We start from the raw sequence: 11,096 nt of genomic DNA on the forward strand, positions 1-11,096 counted from the left end.
GAGCAATTAAGGAAGGAATCCCAGAAACGTTGGGCTTTACCAGAAAGGTGAGGTTTTTTTTTTTGTTTTTTTTTTTTGAGATGGAGTTTCACTCTTATTGCCCAGGCTGGAGTGCAATGGCATGATCTCGGCTCACAGCAACCTCCAACTCCTGGGTTCCAGTCATTCTCCTGCCTCAGCCTCACAAGTAGCTGGGATTACAGGCATGTGCCACCACCCCCAGCTAATTTTATATTTTAAGTAGAGACGGGGTTTCACCATGTTAGTCAGGCTGGTCTCGAACTCCCGACCTCAGGTGATCCACTGTACCCGGCAGAAGGGTGAGATTTCAAAAGGTGAAGATACGGGACTGGGCAGCGAAAAAGGGGCATTCCATGAACAACACACAGAACTCAGACTCTGGCGACAACCAAGGTTCCTATTCCATCTTTCACCAGTTGCAGACCCCGGGGGAATAACTGAATGTCCTACACCTCATTTTTTTCATCAGTAAAATGGGATACTAGTAACATCTTTTTCCTAAAGTTGGAGTAAGGATTATGGAATAATCTACATAAAGTATTTAGCATAATGCCTAGTAAGTGGTAAGCATCCAACAAAGAGCAAACGTTAGCTAGTAGTCTATGTGTTTAAAGAATGGTAAGCAGTCAAGTTAGACTTCCAGTCCTCCTAAAACAAAATAAAAAATGTGGTTGAAACAAGAGGTTGCAGTCAGACTGAGAAGGAAGTTCATATCTACCCTAGAAAGTTGGTCTGTATTTAGCAGGCAATAGGAAGTCAATCATTAGAAGAAAGAAGCCGGCCGGGCGCGGTGGCTCAAGCCTGTAATCCCAGCACTTTGGGAGGCCGAGATGGGTGGATCACGAGGTCAGGAGATCGAGACCATCCTGGCTAACACGGTGAAACCCTGTCTCTACTAAAAAATACAAAAAATTAGCCGGGCGTGGTGGCGGGCGCCTGTAGTCCCAGTCACTTAGGAGGCTGAGGCAGGAGAATGGCGTAAACCCGGGAGGCAGAGGTTGCAGTGAGCTGAGATCCGGCCATTGCACTCCAGCCCGGGCAACAGAGCAAGACTCCGTCTCCAAAAAAAAAAAAAAAAAAAGAAGAAAGAAGCCATATTAAAAATATTTTGAGTAGATCTCCAGTGGGAGCCCCTAGACCCTCTCCTTGATACCTGGCTTATTTGTGACCCCTTCTAAAAAGGCATGAGGCCCTAAGACTGGTTCAAGCCAGATCTATTTTTTCATTTATGTTTTTGTTTTTGAGACGGAGGCTTGCTCTGTCACCCAGGCTGGAGTGCAGTGGCACAATCTCGCTCACTGCAACCTCCACCTCCTGGGTTCAAGCGATTCTCCTCCCTCAGCCTCCCAAGTAGCTGGTATTACAGGCACCCACCACCAAGCCCAGCTAATTTTTGTATTTTTGTAGAGATGAGGTTTTACCATGTTGGCCAGGCTGGTCTCAAACTCCTGACCTCAGGTGATCCATCCACCTTGGCCTCCCAAAGTGCTGGGATTACAGGCGTAAGCCACTGCACCCAGCCAAGCCATATCTATATGTAAAAAGATACTGTCATTAGTCCACTCCTAACATGGCCATGATTTTTTTTTTTTTCTTTCTCACTCCATCCTGTACCTTCCCGCCTAAAAGCAGAGTAATGGCTGAGATACAATTATTAACCCGACTTCCCTTGGAGATTGTCTTGGTTAAACAAATTTTCCAGAAATTAATCTGGGTGGCTTAGATCATTATTTGTTACTTTTTAAAATTTGTTAATACCAGGCTTTCACTTAGTTATCTTGAAGCTAATGACTTTTCTATAACATAATTATTAGCTCTATCACCTAGGCTAGAGTGCAAAGGTGCAATCATAGCTCCCTACAATCTCGAACTCTTGGGCTCAAGCAATCCTCCTGCTTCATCCTCCTAAGAGAGCCCAGGACTACAGGTATGTGCCATCACACCCAGATAATTTTTTTTTTTTTTTTTTGAAATGGAGTCTCGCTCTAGTTGCCCAGGCTGTAGTGCAATGGCGAGATCTTGGCTCACTGCAACCTCTGTCTCCTAGGTTCAAGGGATTCTCGTGCCTCAGCCTCCCGAGTAGCTGGGATTACAGGTGCCTGCCACCACACCCAGCTATTTTTTTTATTTTTAGTAGAGACAGAGTTTCACCATATTGGCCAGGCTGGTCTTGAACTCCTGACCTCAGGTGATCTGCCCACCTCAGCCTCCCAAAGTTCTGGGATTACAGGCATAAGCCACTGTGCCCAGCCAGTCTTTTTGTTTGTTTTTTTCTTTCCTTGCAGAGATGGGGTCCCACTATGTTTCCCGGTTCAGTCTTGAACTCCTGGGCTCAAGCAATCCTCCCACCTTGGCCTCCCAAAGTGCTAGGATTACAGATGTGAGCCACGGTGCCTGGCCAATAGTACTGGTTTATTAATACATTATAATGAAGAAACTTTGGCGGTAATGATTAGATTCACTATCTTGATTGTGTTGGTTTCATGGGTGTTATATATGTCAAAGTCTATCAAATTGTATACCTTAAATATGTGCAATTTATTAAATGTCAATTAAATCTCAATAAAGCTATTAAAAATATGGTAAAAGTTTAGTAATTCACGTAATTATTAAAAGGTGTACAACTTTACAATTAATAATATACTAATATATAAGCTAATGCACATATTAAAACCTTAATTTTAAAAAATTTATCAGGACAAGTGATTATATAGAAATGTATATACAGGCTTGTAAAACTTTGGTATAGTGTACCTTTTAAAAAAATAACCAGCCTGTGCAATGTAGGGAGACTTCATCTCTATGAAAAATTTTAAAACCAGCCAGGTATGGTAGCATGTGCCTATAGCCCCAGTTACTTGGGAGGCTGAGGTGGGAGGATCACTTGAGCCCAGGAGGTCAAGGCTGCAGTGAGCCGTGATCAAGCCACTGCAATCCAGCCTGGGTGACAGAGTGAGACCCCATCTGAAAAAAAAAAGAAAGAAAAAAGAATACACCTATGTTACACCTACGCTCACAGCAGCATTATTCAAATTAGGCAAAAGGTAGAAGCAACCCAAGTGTTCATCAATGAACGAATGGGTAAACAAAATGGGATATATATATACAATTAAATATTATTCAACCTTAAAAAAGAAAGAAATGTGGACATATGCTACAACATGGATGAACTTTGAGGACATTACAGGAAGTGAAATAAGCCAGTAACAAAAAATATATACACTATGATTCGACTTACCTGCAGTATCTGGAGTTATCAAATAGAGACAAAGTACAATGATGCTTGCCAGAGATAGGGGCAGGAGGGAATAGGGAGTTGTTGTTTAACGGGTATAAAGTTTCATTTTTGCAAGATGAAAAGAGTCACGTAGATGGATGGTAGTGACGGTTGCACAACAATGTGAATGTGCTTAATGCTACTGAACTGTACTCTAGAATGGTTAAGATGGTCAATCTCCTGTGTATTCTACCACAATTACAGATAGTAAGGGAGATATGAGAGTTCCTACACATTATTGTAAAATCAGTAAGGGTGTTAATTTTGTAATTTTTAAAACTGCTTTTAAGTGCTGCTATTATTTATTTTTAAACCAAATAACTTCCAAGGCAACTTTCCCAGATTCCCCAAAAAGTCAATTCTGGAGCTGACACCAGGTTAAAACTGTTCATTTTAATTTTATTACAACCAGAAATCTACATATTAACTGCTTTTTCCCTGCAATATGACATATTTTCCTAACGTAGTTGTCAGAGGTCAGGGGTATAAGGTAAGCACAATTCCCATGAAGAGTACTCACTTCTGGAAGGAGAACTCTACAGGGGTCACTGGGTAGCCCAATTTATCTGGTGTGAACAATGGGTGTCAGGGTCTGGGTACCTGTTGATTTTAATAGTAAGGGCGCCTACATACTGCATCTAGGTCAAACTCTGGACACCTCATAGCAGAGAAATGATCAGAGCCTGTCGAAGCTTTCAAACTGCATGATACATAACGGATGTGGCCATAACTACCAGATAGGCTTCTTCAAAGGAAATTTCTGTTCTCATTCCCCAAAAGAACACCTGAAATTGAAAAAGCTAAGGACCCCTCATGAACACTGTTTCCAACTACTGCTTCTTTACACAGTACACTGCATCCCCTGGCTCCTTGCCCACCACCTTCCTCCAGGGTCTTTCAATTGCAAGATGTAGAGTATGGTACTTGAATGCTTCCAAGAGCTTCATTTTCTTCCAGGAGTTCACCTTACTGCTACAGAGTAGCTTTTTTTGTTGCTGTTTTTTCCCCTGAGCAAGGGATAAGGAGCCCTCAATCATCTTACAGGAAAATGACAGCATCTGCTTGAGGATTCCAACTAAATGTTTTACTGCAGCTTTTCAAACTGATTATATTTAACTGATTATATTTAAAACTGATTAACTGATTATATTTAAAGCTCCCTTGGGGAATGGGAGCTGTGAGGAAAGAAGCTTTGGAGAAGACCTTTTTTGGCGTGAATGAAAAATCGCTGAGACCTCCCAAGGGAAAGAGCTTGTTTATATACCAGGCATCAGCATTCCCAAGTACATATACATACACAATATGACTCCAGTTTTAAATTTCATCTCCTGCTCTTGAAGGGTCCTGAAAGGGTTAAACTGTTCCAGGCAAAGGCCTGCACTTTTTCTATCAAAATGCACCAGATGGAAATTACAAAATTTCACTTCCAGCTCTGTGGTACACATACACTGTTCTCCCAAGACATAAAAAAAAAAAAAGACAAGACCCCTAATGTTCTCAAGAAAGAAAATGTGACTGCTCAGCATACAGTGCCACTCTGTTTCAGACTATTTCTCCTGGAATATTTGCATGAACTGTATGAACTGTCAATCTCAAGCTTTCTGGGAGACTGTAAAAACTCAAGGTATAGAGAGAATAAAGGAAAGGGGCCTTAAATAAGGAAAGAACAACAGCTGGGACTGTATGCAGTCATGTGTATTCACCCAAATACCACCCAGATTCACAACCCTGGTAACCATGCCCTGCACCTTACCACTTTCGCTGGTCCAATCCCAGCAACAAGCTAACAGGCTAGAGGCCAAAGGCTTCAGGTTATGACCATGAATATGACCAGGGTTGTAAAGAATTTCCAGAGATTATTGTACATCAGCCCTCCATACCTGCAGGTTCCATATCCACAGATTCAACCAAATGGGAATGGCAAATATTCAGGAAAAATAAATAAATAAATAAAAATAACAATATAACAATTTAAAATAATACAAATTTTAAAAGCATTATAACAACTATTTACATAGCATTTACACTATATTAGCTATTATAAGTAATCTAGAGATTATTTAAAGTATACAGGAGGATGTGTGTACATAGGTTGTATGCAAATACTACACCATTATTTATCAGGGACTTGAGCATCTGAAGATTTTGGTATCCTGGGGGAAGTGGGGGCACTCCTAGAACCAATCCCCTGAGGATACTGAGGGACAACCACATATGAAAGCACACTGTAAATTGGAAAGAGCTATGTAAAAAGACTAAGAACATTACTGCTTTCAGTCAGACATCGAGAGGCATGAACTTTCAAAGGAATCTGAGCACCCACAAACCAGAAACAATGATGGTTTTTAAAAAAGACACTACAACACAGGCTGACTAAGAAGGCACACCCCTCATAAAACCACTCTGGGGTAGGGTTGGGGCTGAAGCCTCAGGAGTTCCTCAGGGCACATGCAAGCAGGTGGTTTATAGGCAGGCAAAATCAAGGGATAGAGAGGGTCCCAGAAAGGGTCCCATGAGATGAGGGTCCCAGTTAGAGTCCATTTGACTCATACAATTCTGACTGAAAAAAAAGGACCTGGCACTCTGGTCAAAGACATGCAGAACCACAGTGGCCAATAATTAGTTTACTTGTTCACTAACAGAAAAAGAAACTGATGTCCAGAGGGTTTAAGTGACTGACCCGAGATCTTTTGTTACAACTAAATGAACTTAAGCTAGAACTCAAGTTTCATTCCTTGACTTATTTCCTATCATTTAATAGCTGGCATTTTGGGAGTGAATATGCAATGCAGTCTCAATAGTCAGCCCAATTCAGCAAAAGAAAGGCTCAGAGTAGACCATACCATTATTGAGCACTTACAAGTGCCAGATACTGTTCTAAATAATTTATATATCTCATCAACAACTCACTATTACCTTAGGAAATCTATTTTATTTTACCTATTTTCCAAATAGGAAAACTGAGGCTCAGACAAGTCAGGTAACTTGCCCGAAGTGAAAGGCTAGCAACCGGCAGAACCAAGATTTAAACCTGAATCCCTTTGACTCTAAAAATTGCACTTAACCACCAAACCAAACGGCATAGCTGTTACAGTGATTTTCTTTTTATCTTGGCATCTGTAAGAGAAGTAAGTCTGGCAGCACCATGAGTCCCATATAACACATAAAAAGCTGACACTCATAATAATTCTGACCCAGGGCTTCTAGCTAGTGGGGGGCAGAGCCAAATCAGATCGCAGGCCCTTTGTCTGCAAATTCTGCGCTGTTCCATAGACAGCCCAGCTTCCAGAATATAAGCTCCACGAGGGTGGAGACTTTTTCTTCTTCACAGCTGTATTGCCAATCCCCAGAACACATAGCAAGCACTCAATAAATAGTTAATGAATAAAGGAATGAAGTCAAGCTGCCATGGTTTGGCTGTGTGACTTTGGAAGGGCTTCTCATCCTCTCTAAGCCTCAGTTTCCTTATATGGTGAATGGAAGGTGATAATAATACCCATTTCCTGGGTTGATGTGAGGATTAAACCAGACCATTCATTTAAAGCACTTGGGACAGACTGGAACATAATGAGCAACCAAAATGTAATCTACTATTATCATTATCATTATTACTACCATTATTCATTGACAGATTTGGGCTCCTTAAGAATTTTTTATTTTTTCCCACCCTGGTCAGATGATGTTTCATAGTAAAGACACAGAATAGGGAATTGAGAGTTGGTAAACCTGCTTCTAGTTTCAGATCTGCCACCATCTAGCTGTGTGACCTTGGACAAGCCTCTTCAGTTCTCTGTATTCTCCTCAGCTGTAAAATGAAGGACTAAACTATTCAAATGAGTTCCATAAGCATTCATCAGGCACCTTCTCGGAATAAGACATCATGCTCAGCCACCTATTAAATTCTACGATCCTGAATAGTATCAATGGAAAAATATCAGAGCAAAGCAAAACAGTCTCCTGTTTGTGGCAAGGTTGAAGAGAAAACCCAAATAGCCATCTGCATTACATCATCTCAATGAGCAATGTTTGTAAATATCCAAAGTGTTTAATTTTGAGACACTCTTGAGAAATCCTTTGCCAAAAAGAAATTGGCAGATATGGTTCTATTAACACCTATCGCCTTGAACCTTCCAAAAAATAAACATTTACAATCACTTTGCACCTTAGTCAAATGGCATGCTTCTGGAGAGGAATCTGGGAAGATCAAAGTTATTAACACTCCCGACAGCAACAGTTTAAGAATAGGATGTGTACAAAAAAAAAAAGACATATCTGGTTAAAACTGCAGGGGGGATTCCAAGAGCAAATGCAGTGCATCTGGACAGGACACGGAGGTCAGTGGCCTATTGTTTACAAAAACAGGCCTGGATTATGAACAGTGACAAGAGGCCAAGACCTCAATTATAACTCACAACCACACCTCTCTCAATCCCAGTTCAACTGAAGCTATCAATCACTCAACTCCCCCATCTCTGTAATAAACCTACCAATGTTTTCATCCAAGTGGATAGAAGGCCCCTTAGGGTACCTCCAGCATTGACCAAACTAATGACATAAAAAAGATCCTGTAGGTACAATGAGGACTTCAGACCACCTTCCAACCTTCCAAGAGACAAGGGAGCTGCCCATTTCAAACTCTACCCCTACCCCCAACCCCCAGCAATCATTAGAGGGGAGACATGGCCCTTCCCAGGTCCTCTCTGATAGGAAAAGGTCTCCTTGCACTGGTGCAGGGAAAGGAGGGGCCCCTCCCTCTGTACTCTGAAACAAAGGAAAACCCAGAGCTCCAACCATGTGGTGTAACATTCAAGGCCACCCACCTCTTCCACTCCCCAGCTAAGGTCTCAATGGGCTGGAGCCACATGGCTCTTTCCAGTGACTGACCAGGAAGGGACAGTGCCTTGCACAAACACATGCTGCAGCTCTTTTAACAGGCAGGAACCCTTCCTATGGGAAGTGCTGGTTTAAAAAACGCTATCTGAGTAAGGGCTCTTATTCATGAGTCAAGTCAGACAGTCGACTAGATGAGAAGACAGGTCACTTGGTTTCTCCTAGTCCTCATTTTGCTTTACCCTTCACATGTTTCAGGAGAGGGAAATGGGGCTTTAAAAGCATGCCTTCCAGAGCAGAGGGTCACAGCACAGAAGGGTTAAACAATTATGTCTTCCCATTTTCCAGAATCAGCACCAACCGGCTACCCTAACAACTCTATTCAGATTTAGGTGAGGGCGGAGACCGGGCATTGGTGGCCTTATTCTATGATCTCTGATTGTATGCAGGCCGACCAGAGACCAGGCAGGTGCAAGGTGCACCCAAGGTGGCAATGGACTTTTGGTGCCAAAGCCACAGCAAATCTCATGTTTTAATACAGTGCATCTGAAAAACCCCGCCTCTCCCAAGGCTCTCCAAACGGTACACCTTCTCAAGGTTGCCTTTCTGTCTGGACTCCTCTTCAATCTCTGAAACAAACGTCCAAACACCTGTCAGATTTCAGTTGTCTTTTAAGGAAACCTGACCCAGAGAACCGGAGGCAAATTGTGCCTTTCTCTAAGAGCCTCCTGCCCCTCCCCCCACCCTGTCCAGCTTGGGGGAAAGGGCTGCCAAAATCATGGTCAGCCCTACAAAGATACTCCTACAGCCCACTCCAAAAATTCCTTTCCAGTATCAATGGCCCCTGGCACTGCCCATCCTTTGGAGGTTCAGACCCATCTATGAAACAAACCACCTCTGGGGTCAGCCTGCCCCCATCTGCTCCACCCAAAGAAATGAACAACCTGCAAATCACAGTGGAAATACACGCCTCACCAGTCCACAGAGCATTTGCAGTGTGCTATTTTTCAAAGCCCTTACCTTTGACCTGAGTATCGTACTCTGCTATGATCTCCTTATCCTTTTTGAATTTGGCTGGAGACGTCATGTTTTCCTTCTTTCTTCCAAATTCAAATTGTGAATTGATAGATCCACGGAAAAAATCCAAACACCTAAATCAATACCTCCAAGACCGCTTCTCTCGAGGGCAGAAGGGGCCTCCCGCGGTGGTCTCCAGCGCTCCGTGGAGCGCGGGCTGCGGGCTGGGCAGGCGGCTACGGCGGGCACATGCAGACGGTGGGCGCTGGGGCCGGGTGCGGCGGCGGCTGGTGCCTGTGCTAGAGCCGGAGCCGCAGCCTCAGCATTAGCCGGGAGAACTGCAGCGCCCGGAGGCTGGCCTGGGGTCTGACATCAACGACACAGGCAGGGAGTGGAAGTCCTTCCGCACAACATGGTGTGGGGCTGCGGGGGTGTGGACGCGCCCAGCTGTGTCCCCGGGAGGGAGTGGGTGCTTTTCGGGGTACCAGGAGAGGGCTGGGCGTGCTTCGCGGTTTTTTGTCGTAGAGGCTCAAAGATGCTGCAAATCAAATCCCAAACGGGAGCCGCAGCAGCGCAGACTGGATCGGAAGTCGTTTGCTCCGGTTCACTTGCCTGTAAATGCAGGAAAAGGGGGAGGGGGCGATCAGCCAGAGCGCAGATCCTAATCGCGGCGGGGGTGGGGTAGGGGACGTCGTTCCGAGCCCGCCCTGGGCCCATTCCTGTCGGCTTAACGCCTCCTGGCCCGCAGAGCCCGGCTCGGCGAGGTGGGGAGGAAGGAAGCTCCCTCCGGATTTTGTTTTAAGGCTGAAAGAAAACACTTTGGAGGAGCCGCCTGCGCCGGCTTCGGGCGGGGACTGCAGGAACGCGGGGCACCGGGCGGGGACTGCGGCACCTCGGCGGCCTCCCGAGCCCCGCCAGCGCTGGGCAGCGGCCAGCCCGAGAGAGCCCTCCCGACCTAGCCCCGGACGGGGCCCCAGACCCCCGGCCGGGGCACTTCCCTGTACATCAAAGGGGATCAAAGCCGGGGAGGGACAAGCCACCCGGGCACAACTTTTCTTCTCCTCCCGCCCCTCCTCCCAGTTGTTTTGTTTTTGGTTACTAGCTTCTCTTGGCAGCAAAATGTTGGTGGCGGGGTGAGGGGGGGCAAATCTGCAGGAAAAAGCCTGCTCGGCACGGGACACATCCAGGAAAACAATGTGGTCAGCTGAAGCAGGAAACGGGTTAGAGGATAGGGTCGGAGCCGGGAAAACCGGTGGGCGGCGAGCGGAAGGCAGCCGTCGCCTCCCCCAAGCTAGGGACGATAGTGACTATAAATGCCACCTCCAAAATTTTTTTCCCACCCAAGCCCAGAGATCCCAGATATCGCACCCAATCCCAGGCTGGGGATGGGGGGAGGTCGGTGAGGTCGCAGTCCTGACTCCTCGCACCAGGCGGTGCCCGAGAAGATCCTGCCCCGGACCAGGCCCAGGAGGCGGGAGGGACGCAAGCGGGAGCGCGGAGCCCGGCGTCTAGCTCCCCCGCGTGCCACAGCAGCGACCCTTCCTAGTTGGTCGTTCCTTTTCCTCCGAGCTCCGGGAGGAGGAAGCTCCCGCTAGCGTCTCCCACTTCCCCCGGCTGGAGGAAGGGGCCACACTGAGGGAGCAAGACAGGGAGCAGAGGCGGCGGGGTTCAGGTGGGCGGGAAGCGGGAGGCGGGTGTGAGATGGGGTCCTGAGGCTGGAAGGGAGCTCGGGGACAAACGGAGTTGCACACGCTCGGAAGGCAGGAGGGGGCAAGGAGAAGGCTGCCTTAGAGGTGAGGTGAATTGGGGGACGATCATGGGTCGCGATGTCGCGTGAAGCGCAAGGATGTCAGGAACTGTGGGGACCGAGATATGGTCTAGGAAAGGGAGTGGGCGAAGAGAAGTCCATCGGGGCGGGCCGGGGGGTGGGACTGGGGGAGAGCCCCGGAAG

The 11,096-nt window shown here is 46.1% G+C and overlaps 1 protein-coding gene across 7 annotated transcripts in view; it reads right to left on the minus strand.

The window, feature by feature from the left end:
- SRGAP2 (SLIT-ROBO Rho GTPase activating protein 2) overlaps positions 1–11,096 on the minus strand; it is a 250,304-nt gene that overhangs the window by 238,662 nt on the left and 546 nt on the right. For 6 of the 7 annotated variants that reach the window (XM_007988689.3, XM_007988687.3, XM_007988691.3 and 3 more), the window contains exon 2: positions 9,149–9,757. In XM_007988689.3, the coding sequence (XP_007986880.1) occupies positions 9,149–9,215 (67 nt within the window). In that variant the 5' untranslated portion in view covers positions 9,216–9,757. Of the gene's footprint in view, positions 1–9,148; positions 9,758–10,513; positions 10,920–11,096 lie in introns of those variants that run through there. The other variant, XM_007988688.3, reaches the window with a different exon arrangement.

Source organism: Chlorocebus sabaeus, chromosome 25, assembly GCF_047675955.1.
Source record: "Chlorocebus sabaeus isolate Y175 chromosome 25, mChlSab1.0.hap1, whole genome shotgun sequence".
Classification (NCBI taxonomy): Eukaryota; Metazoa; Chordata; class Mammalia; order Primates; family Cercopithecidae; genus Chlorocebus; species Chlorocebus sabaeus.